We start from the raw sequence: 15,378 nt of genomic DNA, 5'->3' as shown, positions 1-15,378 counted from the left end.
CTTTTCAGAATGCTTTCTGTGCGCAGTCTCTCCCCGCCATTCATGCCTCCGGCTCCCACTTTGGTTCAGCCTCATCCCTTCCTTCCTGCACCACCTCCCCCCCAGCCCGGCCCTCCGTGTTCAAGGCCTGCTCCCCCTCAGCACATGCTTGCAAGGAAAATCTCCCTAAAGTACTGTTCTCCCTGTGCTGTTCCTCCCCTTAGAAACCAAAAATGGCTCCATACTGCCTTGGAGATGAAGCATGAATATGTCTGCAAGGCCTGCGCAATCGGACATTCTCTGGTTTGTCAGCCGCATTTCCCACCACTCCCCAGGTGGCTCGGGCCAGTCTCTCCCGGCTCTCTGTCCCCTGGGGCTGGGCTTTGGCTGGGCCCCCTCTGCCCAGCTTCCTTCTTCCAGGGTTCCCAAAGCACCTTGTGCTTCTCCTGTCTGGTACCTGGCACACTTGTCACTAATGTCTTGATTGCATCACTGTTTGTTGTCTGTCTTCCTCAACATTCTCAGGCCCTGTGAGGGCGGGGGCACCGTGTTAGGCTGCTAGGGTTGCCCTAAACATAGTACTACAGACCAGGTGGTACAACAGGCATTTTCCTGCAGTTCTGGAGGTGAGAAGTCCAAGATCAAGGTGTTGGTAGGTTTGGCTTCTGCTGAGGCCTCTCTCCTTGCCTTGAAGATGGCCGCCTCCTTGCTGTGTCCTCTCACGGTCGTGCCTCTGTGCACACGCATCCTTGATGTCTTCCTGTCCAAATTTCCTCTTCTTATAAGGACATCAGTCAGATTGCCTTAGTGGCCTCATTTTAATGTAATCACCTCTTTAAAGGCTCTATCTCCAAATATAGTCACATTCTGAGGTACTGGGGGTTGGGCTTCAACATCTGAATTTTAGGGCAAACAGCTTAGCCCATAACAGGCACTTTCCTTCCCTCTCACTAGTGTATCCCCAGCACCTAGCCCTGTGTCTGGCTTACGGAAGGCAGGCCTCAGGATAGGTTCGTGGCTGACATGATTGTGTGAAAGAAGCTATTGTCTGTCTCTGAAGTGTCCTGTCCCTCATCCCTCCAATCATGTGAGGCCCGGTCCAGCCCTGCCCCACCTGGGAAGACGTCCCAAGCCTGGCTGACTTCCGTCTTTGAACTTCCCTAGCCTACACTTACACGCACATGCTGACTCTCCCAGGGCTTTTAGCCTTGACCCTTAGCTACAGTGCACAACTGGGGCTCTGCCCCTGTGGACCAGGCCCAAGGAGGCCGCTCTAAAACAAACCCCCTCCCCCCAGACCAGTGTGTCAGTGATTTTCCCTCAGGAATGATCTGCACCCACCGTGATTAATAGCTCCATTGAGGAGGTCCCCGAGGAAAGAGCCCACTGAGACTCATCCGGCCCCACAGCAGAGCTGGACAGAAGCTGTGGGTTTGGTACTTTCACCAGTAAACCAGGTTTCCTTTGTCCTGGAGATCCTCACAGACCAAGATGGGGAACACCATCTACTTGTCATCTTTTCTCAAATAACAGGTTGACACATTTTATTGTCTCAAAGCATTTAAAATCTGTGTGAATTGTGTTTTCTTTCCCACCATTATTCTTTGCCAGCACTCAGAGCATGTCTTCCTAAATTCAAAGAGTTAAGGCTGGTTATATATTGAACTCATTCCCCAGCAACTTAATTATTGACCCAGCTTGTAAATCATTCATAGCTTTCCAGAGGTATCCATATACTTCTGCGGGCAGCAAATGGTACCCCGGGCTATTTGCAGAATGGAGGCTGGGGTCAGGGAGAGTGTGAAAAATTAAGAATAACAACACTTCCTTTTCTCCCTGAACTTCCACTGCCCTTTTAAATAAAGCTAATGCTTCTTTCCTTTGCCACCTGCTCAGAGAACCTAAGTTAACTGCCAAAAAAGCTTTCATTTCACTCTCCATTCTCCACACCATGCCGCCCCAAGGACACCAGGTAACTTCAGTTTCGGCTAGGAGTGAAGGAGCTGGGCACGGCCATGTTGCCTCGAGTCCCTCTGGGTGACAGCCAGGGCTTTAGGAATGTAACATCTTAACATTTTAAGTAACTCTTCTAATCCTATCAGTTAGGGGCTGGATGGGAAGCAACAGCTTTCAGCTGGCCTGCCAGTGGGGGCCTTCAGGCGGGTTTGTGGTTAACCAAGGCCACACACCCAGTAAGCAACAAGATGGGGTTTAATTGTAGTGGTGTCTGGTGGGGGGGCCTGGCACCTCTGTGGTGTCGGGTATCAGCCAGGCCTGCTTCTTTTCCAGTGAGAGGAGAGGTCCAGTCAGGTCTCACCGGCTGGCTGCAAGGTTCGGCTTCAATGGCTGTGAAAACAGACACCAAAAGAATCAAAGTACTGCATTCCTGTGTCTAAATGGCAGCTAATCCCCTCTCCTGTGAAGGAGCAGAAACCACAGGTGACGTTCAAGCCCTGGGCAGAATCAGCTGTTTGGTTCACGTGTCCCCAAGTCCTGTAGTTCTCAGAGCTGAAAGGCACCTTCAAGATGCCTCAGTTTGTCTCACAAGTGAGGAAGTGGAGGCTGGAGCGTGTTCAGGGGTTGTTTCTGGTCCCCACTCGTGCGTGGGCCACCTGGAGCCCAGTTCTGCCGTCTTCCAGGCTGGGGCTCTCTTTTCCTCACGTCATAACTTGTTTTTCTCCAATGGGTTATATAAGCCTTCTTTACTCAAGAGTTTCAATTAAGATAGGCTGGAAATAGGCCTCTTTTATCGAACCTAGAAAAAAAATGAATGGCAAGAGTCTTCGTAAAATAAACAATAAAATATTTAAAATGCCAAAAGATGATGTCACTATTTACCAAAGCTAGAGACAGATCGTTCTCCACTTGTTCGGTGCACACCGTCTGGTTCCCAATCAGTTCCAGGCAAGCTCCCGTGGAAGCACACCCCCTCCCTGCCTCCTTGCTCCCCAAAACCCCCTGGAATAGTTGGGGCTCCTTTGTGCTTTAGAATTGCCTCTTTGTTTCCCTTGGAAGTGTAGTCGCTCAGTGGTGTGGGGTGGGGGAAATCCAGGAGAAGAGATCAGCCGGGGACTTGCTTTGAGTGTTCTACAAGCATCCTTGCAGGCTACGCTCCACTCCTGTGACTGCCTGTCCCCTTATAAGCTTCTAAAGGCCTGAGGTTGCAAAATCCAACTTTGTCGGCAAGCAGCTGAGGGCTGCTTCGTACCAGCCAGCCCCTGCCTTTCGCACTAACCTGAGTTCTCACCTGTGGAGAACATCTGTTAGAACCAAGCAAATCCTTTTTCTCAGTTCTGCTCTCACTTGGTACCACTTCTGGCCAATTGCTTTTCATATATTTATTCATTCATTTACTATTCACGAAAAACCTACAAGGTGGGTTTTCAGATGAGGAAACTGAAAGTCTGAGCAGATAAGTGGCTTTCTCAGGTTTACGTATTAGTAGTATCGCTGAGGTCGTCTTCAGTCCACAATACCTCTTTATCAAAGCACAGTATCCTGTGATTTAAAACAAAACCAAAACTCTTGTCCTTAATCTAGAACCTGCTTAGATAAGTGGGTGACCGGAGAAGGTTGCTGACTGTTGCACTGTGTGAGTTCAGAGTCCTCTGCCTGTACGATGTGTGTGTGTGTGTGTGTGTGTGTATAATGGACTCAATGTTTGTGTCCCCCCACAAATCCATATGTTGAAATCCTAACCCTCAATGTGATGAGATCTTCGGGAATCCTTACGAATGGAATCAGTGCCCTTATGAGGATAGAGATGAGAGAGCTTTCTTCTTTCTCTTTCTCTGCCATGTGAGAACCCAGGGACACGGTGGCCAGAAACCAGGAGGAGGGTTCTTATCAGAACTTGACCATGCTTTCACCTTGATCTTGAACTTCCAGCCTCCAGAACTGTGGGAAATAAATGTTTCCATTGTTTAAGCCACCTAGTCTGTGGTCATACGTTACAGCATCTCTATAGTTGTAGTCTTAAGACTACGTTTATTCATATGTATCAGCAGCGGCAGCAGCACTGTTCCTCCGGGATGAAGTCCTTGTAGGCTTGAGGATGAAGTCTGTGACTGTGGGCTGCGAGCTTTGTCAGTTTATTCGCTGGTCAGAGCTGTAGGCCCATGAAGCATACTGCTGTGCTGAATTGTTCTGGAAGGTAGGTGGTGGGGCACGTCTTGTTTACTCCCACAGTTCTACCCACCTTGCCCTGGCTTCACCCAGTTCACAGAAGGATGTATGAATTCTATGTAAGGGAGGCTTTTACAGATGAAATTATCCAATTACATTTCTTCATTTTAACAGTGTGAGTAATAGAGACAATGTTAGATAATTTGCAGGCGGGTCAGATGAGACAATATTGTCCCTCATGTAAAGGCTACACCCTAACTCCAGCATGGAAAACACTGAACAGTTCATCCCTCACAGACCCCAGGTCCTGCGCCCGCTCTTAGGATCACATCAACACGGCACAGGTGAGAAAAGTGGCCTGAGTGCACACCGGAAAGGCCACCTCAGGCTGCAGGGGTCCTGCTGTTCTCTCTCGCCACACTTTTTTGCCTTCCAGTAATTTGCCCGGGGTTCCAACCCCTGGCGTGTGACTGGGCCTCTCTCCTCAGCCACTTCCGATGGCTGCCAAGCTGAGCAGACGAGCCCGGATGCTCATTCCTCATGGGGTTCTGCCCCATCCTGGCCCCCACCTGGCGCCCAGGGTGCATATGTAAGACCAACATTTTACTTACACTTTTGCTTTAAAAATGATGAAGCTGACTTCACAGATATTGGAACGCTGGTGTGGCCCTGCGAGCGGGCATAGAACGGGGTTTATGAGGGACGGGCTGTACGTGTTTTCCATGCTGGAGTGAGGGTGTAGCCTTCACATGAGGGAGAACATTGTTTCATCTGACCCGCCTGCAATTGACCTAACATTAAATCTCTATTACTCACACTGTTAAAATGAAGAAATATAATTGGATACACATCAGGATATTATTTTTATTTGTTGCATTTGTGAAATCTGGCTTTATGTAGCCTTATCTTAATTTTCAAAGCTATTTATTGTCTTATATTAACTATTTTATATCTTATATTTACTCTCATAAAAAAGAAATATATCAGCCAAAAAAGATGGTTGAAAGATACGTTTTTATCAGTGTGTGGTCCTGGATTCATTTCTGTCTCAGAATTGGGCTCCCTACCCCTGGTCTTGGTATAAATTAAGTTCTCTTATCTCTATCTGGCAGGGAGGGTGCTCAACAGAATAAAGATTATCATGTGGGAATGCTGGCAGCTTTCCTCTCTTTCCCAGATAGCTGAAAATAATGCTGTGATGGTCTGCCCCGTGTCCTCCCTCCTTTCCCCTTCTAAAGAGGAAGTGTTTTTATTCCTTTTTTAATCACTGGGAGAAGGGTTGTATGAATGTACATGATCAAGAGTTAGAAAGGGGGCGCTTTGGTGGCGCAGTCGTTAAGCATCTGCCTTCAGCTCAGGGCGTGATCCCGGCGTTCCGGGATCGAGCCCCACATCAGGCTTCTCCACTAGGAGCCTGCTTCTTCCTCTCCCACTCCCCTGCTGTGTTCCCTCTCTCGCTGGCTGTCTCTCTCCGTCTAATAAATAAATAAATATTAAAAAAAAAAAGAGTTAGAAAGAAGAGAGGAAGTAATGTGAGGAAATACACAGTGTGGGGCTGGCTTGGAGGGGGATACTGGAGAACAGCATGTCGGAGTAACACGAGCAGAGAAGGAAGGAGAATTCGTGAATGTTGCTGTGCGCCAAGTACATGCATTCTCTTCATGGTTTCCCAATAAGGAATTTGAGTCTTTGAAATTCCTTTTTTCTACGGGGCTGTACTCCTTCACCACCATACCAGTATTAGACTGAACCATGCGGATTCTGGCTTTATACTGGTCATATGTGAAAAATACTCCCATGTCACCTCCGTTTTTAGGACTTTCCATTACTTTTTTTTCTTGAGTGGTCTCCATGTCTAACTTGGGGCTCGAACTCACAACCCTGAGATCAAGACCTGAGCTGAAATCAAGAGTTGGACCTTTACCTGACTGAATCTCCCAGGTGCCCAGGGCTTTCCATTGCTTTGCTCCCATCGAGTCAGAGGCATGATATTATGATCACAAGCATCATGATTTGGCTCTCCTGCGGTGGAACACCGTCTTTTGGACACGTCTACAATAAGTCTAGACATAATTCATCTCTAATTAATCGGATGAACCTGAGAGGAACTGTGTCATTACCATGAATAAGAAGCTTCCTAACTGGAGTTACTTTAAATAGTGAACAAGTGGGGAACTTACTCCAAATGTATTGACTAGAACAAAATCTGTTAGAGAAGCTTCCAAATATTTCAGATTTGTTCTATCCTTTTATCTGGAGAATCCTATGAGGACCACCCCTGTCTTGTAGAAATGTAGTCAAAATAATTTTTTAGAGGGAACGGTGATTTTGCTGGTATTCTTTCAAAAAAATTTTTTTTTTAAATTAGGGAATTCTCCACTGCCATAAGCTAATAGAAAGATGTGGTACTGTGTGTATGTATAATAGAAATGTATTCAGCCATTTTTCCCCTGTATGTCTTACTAGAGAAGTTGGTTGTATTATTTATCGGGTTCAAAAATACATTCTGTTGTTGTTGTTGTTGGAACATTTTATTTATTTATTTGACAGGGAGGGAGAGAGAGAGAGAATGCACAGGCAGGGCAGTGGGAGGGAGAGGGAGAAGCAGGCTCCCTGCTGAGCAGAGAGTCTGACATGGGGCTCGATCCCAGGACCCCGGGATCATGACCTAAGCTGAAGGCAGATGCTTAACTGACTGAGCCACCCAGACGTCCCCTCAAAAATGCATCCTTGGGCAATGTTTATCAACTCAGCCTGTCAAGAGTGCTCCTAGAGTCCAGAAGATACGCCGTGCTTCCCACAACTGCCCCGAACTCCAGAGCTGGGACCTTTCTCTCATGCTTGTGGAAATGGTGTGCTCTCAATTTGGGGGCAACTGACTAACATGTTGTGTTCATCCGGTTTTGTTTTGTTTTCACTCTTCAGGTGTTTGTCACTCCAGCAAGAAGTTGGTGAAAGACAAGTCCTAAGTGATTAACAAACTGGAGGCTTATGATTGGTGATTATGGTTTCCCTAGTTCATTTTAGAATAGAAAATAGAAATTTGGCTGTATTTCCTACCTTTTTCTCTGCACTATTTTAATCACTTCACTGATTTCTTTTTAATCTTTGCAAGACCTCATACGCCAGTTCTCTGGCTTTCTCCATTGTCTGAAGCATGTTTCCCTTTCTACCATCCCAGCTCGTCTCCTGGACCTTGAAATATAGCCGGGGTTATGCTGTATGTTTACCAGTCCTCCAGGTGTCCCTTAATCTAAGAGGACTCCCCTGATTGCCTTGGGTTGGATGGATGCGATCGTGCTTTCCTCAGAGTTTCTTGGATGCTTACTTTGTATTTCTGTGTATGGCTTATGGCCCTTTCTGGGTCATTGGCTCCTGACTGTGGTGCTGGGATGTCAACCACCTCCTCCTCATTGGGAAGCACCATCCAGGTAGTCAAAGGTGAAAGCTGACTTTGGGAGGATCTGGGGATGTAAGCCAAGATCATGGGAGATGCCAGAGCCTAAAGGACCAAGTCAAGTGAGAGTCCATAGGAAGACCAAAGTCCAAATATCAGGCTGCACATGGATGAACGTGACATTTAGGAGGTCCCAGGTAGGGATCTGAGTCAGGGCCTCAGAACCCAGAGTTTGGAGTTTGGGGGTTTGAAATGAAAGTGAAAGAAGATTGGGGTCAAGGCTAGGACAGGAAGAAGAAAAACACCTGAGCAATTATTTTTTAATCACAGCTGCTGCGTTTGAGTCCATTTGGGACGTAGCGTGTGGGCAGACATCTCTGAGGGGCAAACGATACAGAATTTGTCAAATAAATGAATAATTAAGCATTTGTAAAGATTGCTTCTTGTTTGAAGAACACGCAGGATACTTGAGTGCCAGGGTAGAAGGGCCCCCCTGTTACCTAGGATTTGTTTTTCAGAGCAGAGAGTATATATTTCCATGCATCTCCACGGGGCATTTTTATTTCTTGCTCATTTTCCACCACCCCGATCAATATACAGTTAAAACTTGATCTTCTGTTCAATCCGCAAATTCCAAGTACAGTGAGTCACAGCGTCTCTGAGAAGTAATCAATACATCGTTCACTACCCACCAGAGTTCGATCAACGATGCAGAACCCCTGTGTGTGACAGAGAATAAAGTGTCCGGGGCTCCTCCCTTTGCACTTGCATGAGCTGGGCGAGGCTGTCTCTGCACGCTGCTGGCCCTGGGTTGAGCTGAAATTGCTGGGGGGACAGCTGGATGCCGTGGGGCAGTGAGGGAAGCCGCTGGGAGTGGGTAAGAACAGGGACAGACAGACGCTGTGGACAAACGGGAACCTGCATTTCTCTCACCAGCTCCAACCTTGACCCTGCAGGTCCCTGGCATTCCTTGATGGAGCTGCCCTCGCGCCCGGCTCGCGACTGCGAACTGATGGACGAGATCCGGCGGGAGCGGAGGGCTGAGGTCTGGGGCTGCCTCACGCTCACAAGCCGGGCCAGCAGTCAGCAGCAGTGCTGGAGCACCGCAGACGCCCTGAGGAAGTAAGAAGACGGCTACTCTTTCACTTCCTCCTTCCAAATCTGATGCAAAGCATTTCTTGTTGCCAACACTAACCTGGAGCCCGACAGGGAAGGGAATTCTTAGAAACACAGTTCCAGTTTAGCTGAGGTCACAAGGTATAAAAGCCACTGCGGTCTATTCCTTGCCAACTCAACATTCACACGCCCTTTTTTTTTTTTTTTGAGAGAGAGATAAAGAGAGCTCGTGCGTGGGAGAGTGGGGGGTAGGGGGCAGAGGGAGAGGGAGAGGGAGAACCTTAAGCAGGCTCCATGCTCAGTGCCGAACCCCATGCAGGGCTCACTCTCGCAACCCTCGTGACCGGAGCGAAATCAAGAGTCTGGGGCTTAACCGACTGAGCCACCCAGGCGCCTCACACACCCTTCTTTTATTTATGTCTAACATCCAAATACACACAATGGCAACATTGTGCTTTTGCACCTGTTCCTACGCTACCTGAAGCACACTCCCCGTCCTGCGCAAAGCTTCTAGAGTCCTCGTGTCTGCTTCGGGTGATGTCAGTTCCTCTCCTACCAAAGTCGCACTCCCCCCTTTCTGCTAGTTTGTAACTTAAATGCTGAGGTCTACAAATTAATTACCAGGAACACATCTCGTGTTAAATGGGAGGGGACTGCGAGGATAGTTAGTCTCTTTAAACAACCAAACACATTGACCAAAGCTAGACTCAGTAAAACTTTCTTTGGGCTGGGACTGTGGATGTACTAAAGTGATGACCGTCCCTGAAATCAAGATGACAATTTCGGTTTCTTTTAATGCCAGCGCATTTATCCTGAGAGGAGTGGGGCTCCCAGCCACGCCTGAATTGTGCTGCTGCAGTTTGGCCTGGTGGCGTCTGATGGACTTGGGTGCAGCAAAGCCCCTAGACATCTACTTACCTAGGGCAACTGGAAACTCTGAGGGAGAAGCTTTGAACAGAGGCCCCCTCCACCCCCCAGAGGTTGAGAGAAAAAGAGGAAGGGCAGTGTCTGCCCAGCCCAGCCCCAGGGTTTAGAGCTGACCTCCAAAGATAAGGAAAGGGCAGTCAGAACTGGTAGAGGACACATGTTTCCGGCAGATACAATTCTGCTTTGGGACCCAGGTGGCAAAGTGTGGCAGACAGCTGGAGACGAGGCAGTCTCTCTCTTTCTTAGAGAGCATCCTGAGTCACTGACACAGATCACAGTCCTATTTGGCATATCTAAGGTCTGTGGGTTTTGGGAGGTTCCTGGAAGCTGCCTTCTGGTCAGTAGCACATAGGCCTTGGGGACAGAGAGAGCAGAAGGGGAAGCACCAGGCCTTCTCAGGTCTGAAGGAAGTGACAGCATCAAGCAGGCTGGAGTGGGAACACAGGTCTGAGATTCTCTGTGAAATACCTCCTGGGGACTCAAAAATAAATGGGGGCAGGGGTTAAGGGTGGGGCAGTGAGGAAGGCGGTGTAGCACAGGGTCTTTGTGCTGATGGAACAGTTCTGTATCCTGATTGTGGTGGTCCGTTACATGAATCTACACGTGATACGATTGCATAGAAACACACACACACACACACACACACACACACACACACACACACACACACACACACTGAGTAGACGTAAAACTGGGGAAATCTGTGGATTGTACTAATGTCAATGTCCTGGTTTTGTATGAGATGTTACCAGAGAGAGAAACTAAGGGAACACATGACCTTTCTGGACTCTTTTTGCAACTTCCTATGAATCTATAGTTATTTCAAAATAAAAAGCACATAAAAAGAAACAAAACTGGGGGAAATCGTTGAATCACAATCTTTAGGTCTGGGCCTGGACAGCACTGTTTTTTCTGTGTTTTGTTTTTAGCATTCACCGGATCATCATAATTGATTCAGGATTGAGAATGATCACTTCATCTGAAACTGTGAGCATCAGATTTTGAAATTTTAGTAAGGACATATGGTGCATATGCGACATATAATGTAATATCTCTAGATGGTTCCGGGGCAGCACCCTATATTCAAATATATGAATATTTTTTCAGCAAAATGTATGAATATTCACACCAAGTAAGATAAACAACAACAGCAATAAAAGAAACTGGTGGAGACCTTGAAGAGAGTGTCCAGTTCTTTCCTTTGTGCAGGGGGAGGGGTGGAGAAGCATGTATAGAGTTATAGAGAGAGATGTTTGTCCCCGTGAAAATGAGAAACAATTAGAAGCAATCTAAATACACAACTTTGTGGCCTTTTGCCTCCTTACATTGGAGAAAGCAAGAGGGGTCACCAGGAGCACCCAACAAAATTCAGGCAAGGTTCTCCTCCTTGCCACGTCTGCTCAAACCGGCACAGTCTGACCCGGAGATACAGCATCAGTATGTGCTGCCAGTGTTCCCGTCATTAAGTTGGACACAGTGAACTTCCTTGAATGGATCATCCAATATATGACCTTACCACAGAAACAATGCCAGCTCTGTGTATATAAAATAAAAATACTTCAATTGTGTTTATAGCTATACAGATAGATATGAAAATGGTTATGTAAATTATGTTATAGATGTATTGCGGAATATTATACAAGAACGGATGTTGTGTTTTAAAGCCATAATGAAATAGAAAATTTTCATTATATACTATTCAGTGAAAGTGGGTTTATTCCGATGAGTAATTTATAAAAATTTTTTATTTATTTGACAGAGAGAACACAAGCAGGGGAGCGGCAGGCAGAGGGAGAGGGAGAAGCAGGCTCCCCCTGGCTCAGTGGGGAGCCCAATGCTGGGCTGGATCCCAGGACCCTGGGATCATGACCTGAGCTGAAGGCAGATGCTTAACTGACTGAGCCACCCAGGCACCCCTTGATGAGTAATTTTTTAAAAGAGGAGATACATCAAAGTGTTAATAGTGAATATCTCTAGATGGTGGGAGTACAGGCAATTTTCATTTTCTCTTTTATGTTTTTTATTTTAAAATGTTCTACAATAAACAGACTGAGTTTTGTCATTAGAGATAAAATAAGCACTGTTAATTTAAAAATATGTCAAGTAATGATAGTGTGTCAAAATATGCAGACAGCTAGATTATAGTTGGTTATTTTCTTAAATTATGTCTTCAGACTATCAAAGTACTTAATTAATAAGTTATGAAAGTTTTGGGAACACTACTTAACAATGTAAATCTATATTGAAATGATATAATAGAGAAAATAACCTGTCAGGATTTACTAGTCCTTTAAATGCATATACTTATCTTTTGATAACTTTAATAATGTTTATGTGTTGCACAGTGCAAGTTAATTTGAAATTTGTCTTCAGTTTCTAGATTTTAAGAAAAACAATCTATGTCCATTTTAAGTGAGGCAAAACCATAAAAAGAATACAATTAGTTTTTCTTGCAAGCTAACTATATGCTAAATACTTTTCCTTTTTTCTTTTCTTTCTTTCCCCCTTAATCCTTACAACCCCCTCCCCCTATGAAATAGGCATTAATATCATTAATATCACCCATTTTACAAATAAGGAAACTGAATCCCAGTGAAATTTAAGTCATAGAATTAGGCTGCCTGACTTCAGAGTTAGGACTTGTAACACTGCAATTCTCCAGGAAAGAGGTTTAGATTGCCCTGGCATGGGGAATAAGATAGAATAGGAAATTCCACACGAAGAAGAGCCTTTGACCAAGCTCTATGCAGAAATGGATGGAGTTGGAAGGCAGGTGGAATTTCTCTGTTTGAGAAAAGCCAGTCACAGCCTGTGTCAGGGCCCTGGCTTTTGCTTCCAGACCTCTTAAATGACTTGGAGAAGATGAGCTATTTACTCCATTGGGAGAATTGTATGAGGCAAAACAGAGGCTTTCCAAATCCTTCAGCTTACTGGGAATCATGCTTTTCTTTAACATCCTTTTCAAATGACTCAGGCCTCCAACCCAAATTACAGGGGGAATTAAGCTTCCTGCCAGCGTGTTCAAAGATTCCTGAGACATTTACATTTGCATGGCCTCCCTCCAGTTCCTGGTCAGGTCAAATTCTTGAGTGGTCCAACATTGTCCTGCCAGTCATGGCTACTGCCATCTTTCTACCCTCCTTCCCGTCATGCTAGACATCACTCCCTTTTCTTGTTCTCCAAGCAACACCTACATCTGTTCATTAATGTTATGGTAGGTGGTGTCAGCACGTCCAGCTGACTTTCACGGAGGTAGCAGAAGGGAAGTATGGTTCTGTCTAATCCAGCACGAGAACATGCCAGTAAGTCAGCACCAGACAAGTTTCTAACAGGTCATTGTAAGTATCAAATCCTGCTCTCTCTTCCCCGGGTGGCCTCCTCTCTCTTCAGCAACTGTTCTCTTTCTTGGAGTTCTTGGGCCAGTTTAGCAGATCTCCGTTATTTTATTATGCCAAGCAGGTCCTGCTTTTTTTTTCATCCAGTTCCTGGAGCCCGTCCTACCTAATTACAGGAGGGGAGATGCATGCAGCCATTCTCCTCTCCAATTTGGCCTGTGTGATCATGGACGAATTATGGAGCCATTCTGAGCCTGTGAGGATAGTAATTGCATTTCACATCCAGGATTATGGTGGTGATTCAGTGAGCATACTCACTTAGCACAGGGCTCGGAGCTCAATGCCTGCTCATTAGTATTTTTCTTTGGCTTCATAACTTCTGGGGACATTCAGCCTTGTTTTCTCTCCTGCTAGGTAGTGGATCCCCACTGGGTACCCCCTCTTGGCCAGAGGGAGATGAGGACTGTCCATCAGAACTTTCACCTCTGCTGTGACTGGTCCTCTCTTACTGTGGATGGCAGGGAAGAATCTCGGTGCTCTGAAACCAGCCAGGTCTGCCCTAGCCCAGGATGAATGCGGAGAGTGGAAGCCACAGCTACCGTGGACTGTTGGTCAAGTGTTTGAACTGGGTGATGACCCCACAGGAGATCACAGACGGTCACATGGCCCTGGAAACTTGGGGAAGGGGCTGATGAGGGCAGCTCAAATGCACGGCTCGTGGTTTCCTCCGGGGAGAGGCTGGGAATGGGTGGGAGGGAAGGGAATGGCCATGAGGGCAGGGAAAAGAATTTCGAGGGTCAAACTGAAAGTGAATGTGACACTGAAGAGTGTTATGGATGAGATTCGGTGCTTACAAAAGACACACAGAGATGTTGGCCAGGACTTTCATACAAGCAAGAACGGACAGAGGAAGAGCAGAAGCTCAGCAGTGGGTGGAGAGGACGGGAGGCGCACGCTCCCGCGGCAGGGTAAAGGGCAGGGCAACCCGCAGGAGGTTCCTCTGAGTTCAGCCTCCACGCTGGTGTGGCCCCTCGAAGTCTGGCACACTCCTGGGGTCCCACTCACTCCCAGCCCTGACACTGGGGTGTGGTGCCCTCGCCCAGGGCCCCTTCCTCTTGGCTGCCTCCTCCAGGACAGGCTAGTGGTCAGACCGGCCAGTTCCTGTCCCTCTGCTCCACCCGAGACGCTACGCCCGGAGCACTGGTTGTCTGTGTCCAGCGAGTGTTTCACAGGATGCCTGCTGCAGAGGGCCTGTGGGAGGCAAGGGCTCCGCAGGGCCCCTTCTGTGCTCCGGGAGGACACGGAGCTGGCTTAATCTCTAGCTGATGGACATCTTATCCCCTGAAGGAGTAGGGTACTAGGTGTGGGGACCCTGAGACAGAATGTCCCATCCCTCAAAAAGCTCCCCAGTCTGGGCTGCCTGGTGAAGTTGCCCACCTGGGAGTAGGCAACGGAAGGAAGCCAGGGAGAGACCATTCCTCCATTCTCAGCTGCCCCACAGGCCTAGACCTGGAGGTCAGACAGAGGCTTGGGCATCAGCGGCAGAGGCAGGCTCTGGGCATCAGTGGAAACATTGGCCACTGGCAGAGAGAAGCAGCTCTGGCGGGGGATAGGGCCATGCCTGGAACGGGCAAGGCAGCCACAGCCTCTGGGCCCCTCTGAGCCCATCCTGGATGCTGCAGGGTGTGAGGTGGTACTTGGCTTTCAGGAATGATGTCAGTGGATGCCCAGCCGGAGACTATATGCATTTTGGTGCTGTTGTTGTTGTTGCCAGTATTATGGGGATCGCATTGTCTGACTTTGATGTCTTAGGCTAAAGGAACCTAGGGGAACACATGATTCAAAATAAAAGTTGATTCATCCTTCCAGGTCAAAGAGTTACAAGTGTCAAAACTCTCAGCAAGATCTACCAGTGATGCCGCGACCCCAGGTCTCTACTGAAATTCCTCTTTGCAAGTCAAGAGGTGTGTATATTTTTTTCCAGCGGTGGAAATACAAATGATCCAGTCTGGAAACCTTGGCTGTTTTTCTGAAAACTGATTTGTTTGCTGATAAATGATTACCCAGGAGCTGGGGTGGAGACCCAGAAATTGAACTGCAAAAATTATTAAGTTTCCTCTGTGCAGACCTTTGTGCTAAGTGGTTAGGGAGCGGCCAAGATTGGGGGGGGGGTGTACAGACTTTCTCCATGAGAGTTTATAGGGTAATAAAAAAGACAGGAAAAGCCAACATGAGCACATTTAACTGTAATAGACAGGACCTATGTTACTCACACGAACCATGGTGTGATTAGGACAGGGTCAGAGATGCAGAGGAAGACTTCTTGAAGGAGGTGTTCAAGCCCTGGTTTGGAGAAGAGGACCCGGGGTCTGGCAGGAAGAAAGGAGGAGAGCAGCTGGCATTGAAACTGTTCTCATGGTGTTTTTCCTGTTGCTCTTGTTCTCGTTGGGCTGGTGCAGAGCAGCTGTGGTGCAAGAGGCAGAAGGATATTTGATTTAA

General features: G+C 47.2%; 1 protein-coding gene across 28 annotated transcripts in view; it reads left to right on the top strand.

Moving 5' to 3' along the window:
* LOC123798510 (uncharacterized) overlaps nt 1-15,378 on the top strand; it is a 70,987-nt gene that overhangs the window by 20,207 nt on the left and 35,402 nt on the right. For 17 of the 28 annotated variants that reach the window (XR_015726060.1, XR_015726053.1, XR_015726046.1 and 14 more), the window contains 3 exons: nt 204-4,132; nt 7,030-7,102; nt 8,458-14,843. Coding sequence is in view for 3 of the 28 variants with exons in the window: in XM_087865355.1 (XP_087721481.1) it covers nt 8,343-8,623; nt 10,474-10,531; nt 13,294-13,431; nt 14,749-14,820 (549 nt within the window). In the remaining 25 variants the exon portion in view is untranslated. Of the gene's footprint in view, nt 1-203; nt 4,133-4,313; nt 4,449-7,029; nt 14,844-15,378 lie in introns of all 28 variants that reach the window. The other 11 variants (XR_015726067.1, XR_015726066.1, XM_087865357.1 and 8 more) reach the window with 10 other exon arrangements.

The sequence above is a fragment of the Ursus americanus genome, chromosome 11, assembly GCF_024610735.1.
Source record: "Ursus americanus isolate L20-20 chromosome 11, mUrsAme1.1.p, whole genome shotgun sequence".
NCBI lineage: Eukaryota > Metazoa > Chordata > Mammalia > Carnivora > Ursidae > Ursus > Ursus americanus.
The sequence above is the reverse complement of the archived record's forward strand: the minus strand, read 5'-3'. Positions and strand labels throughout refer to the sequence as shown.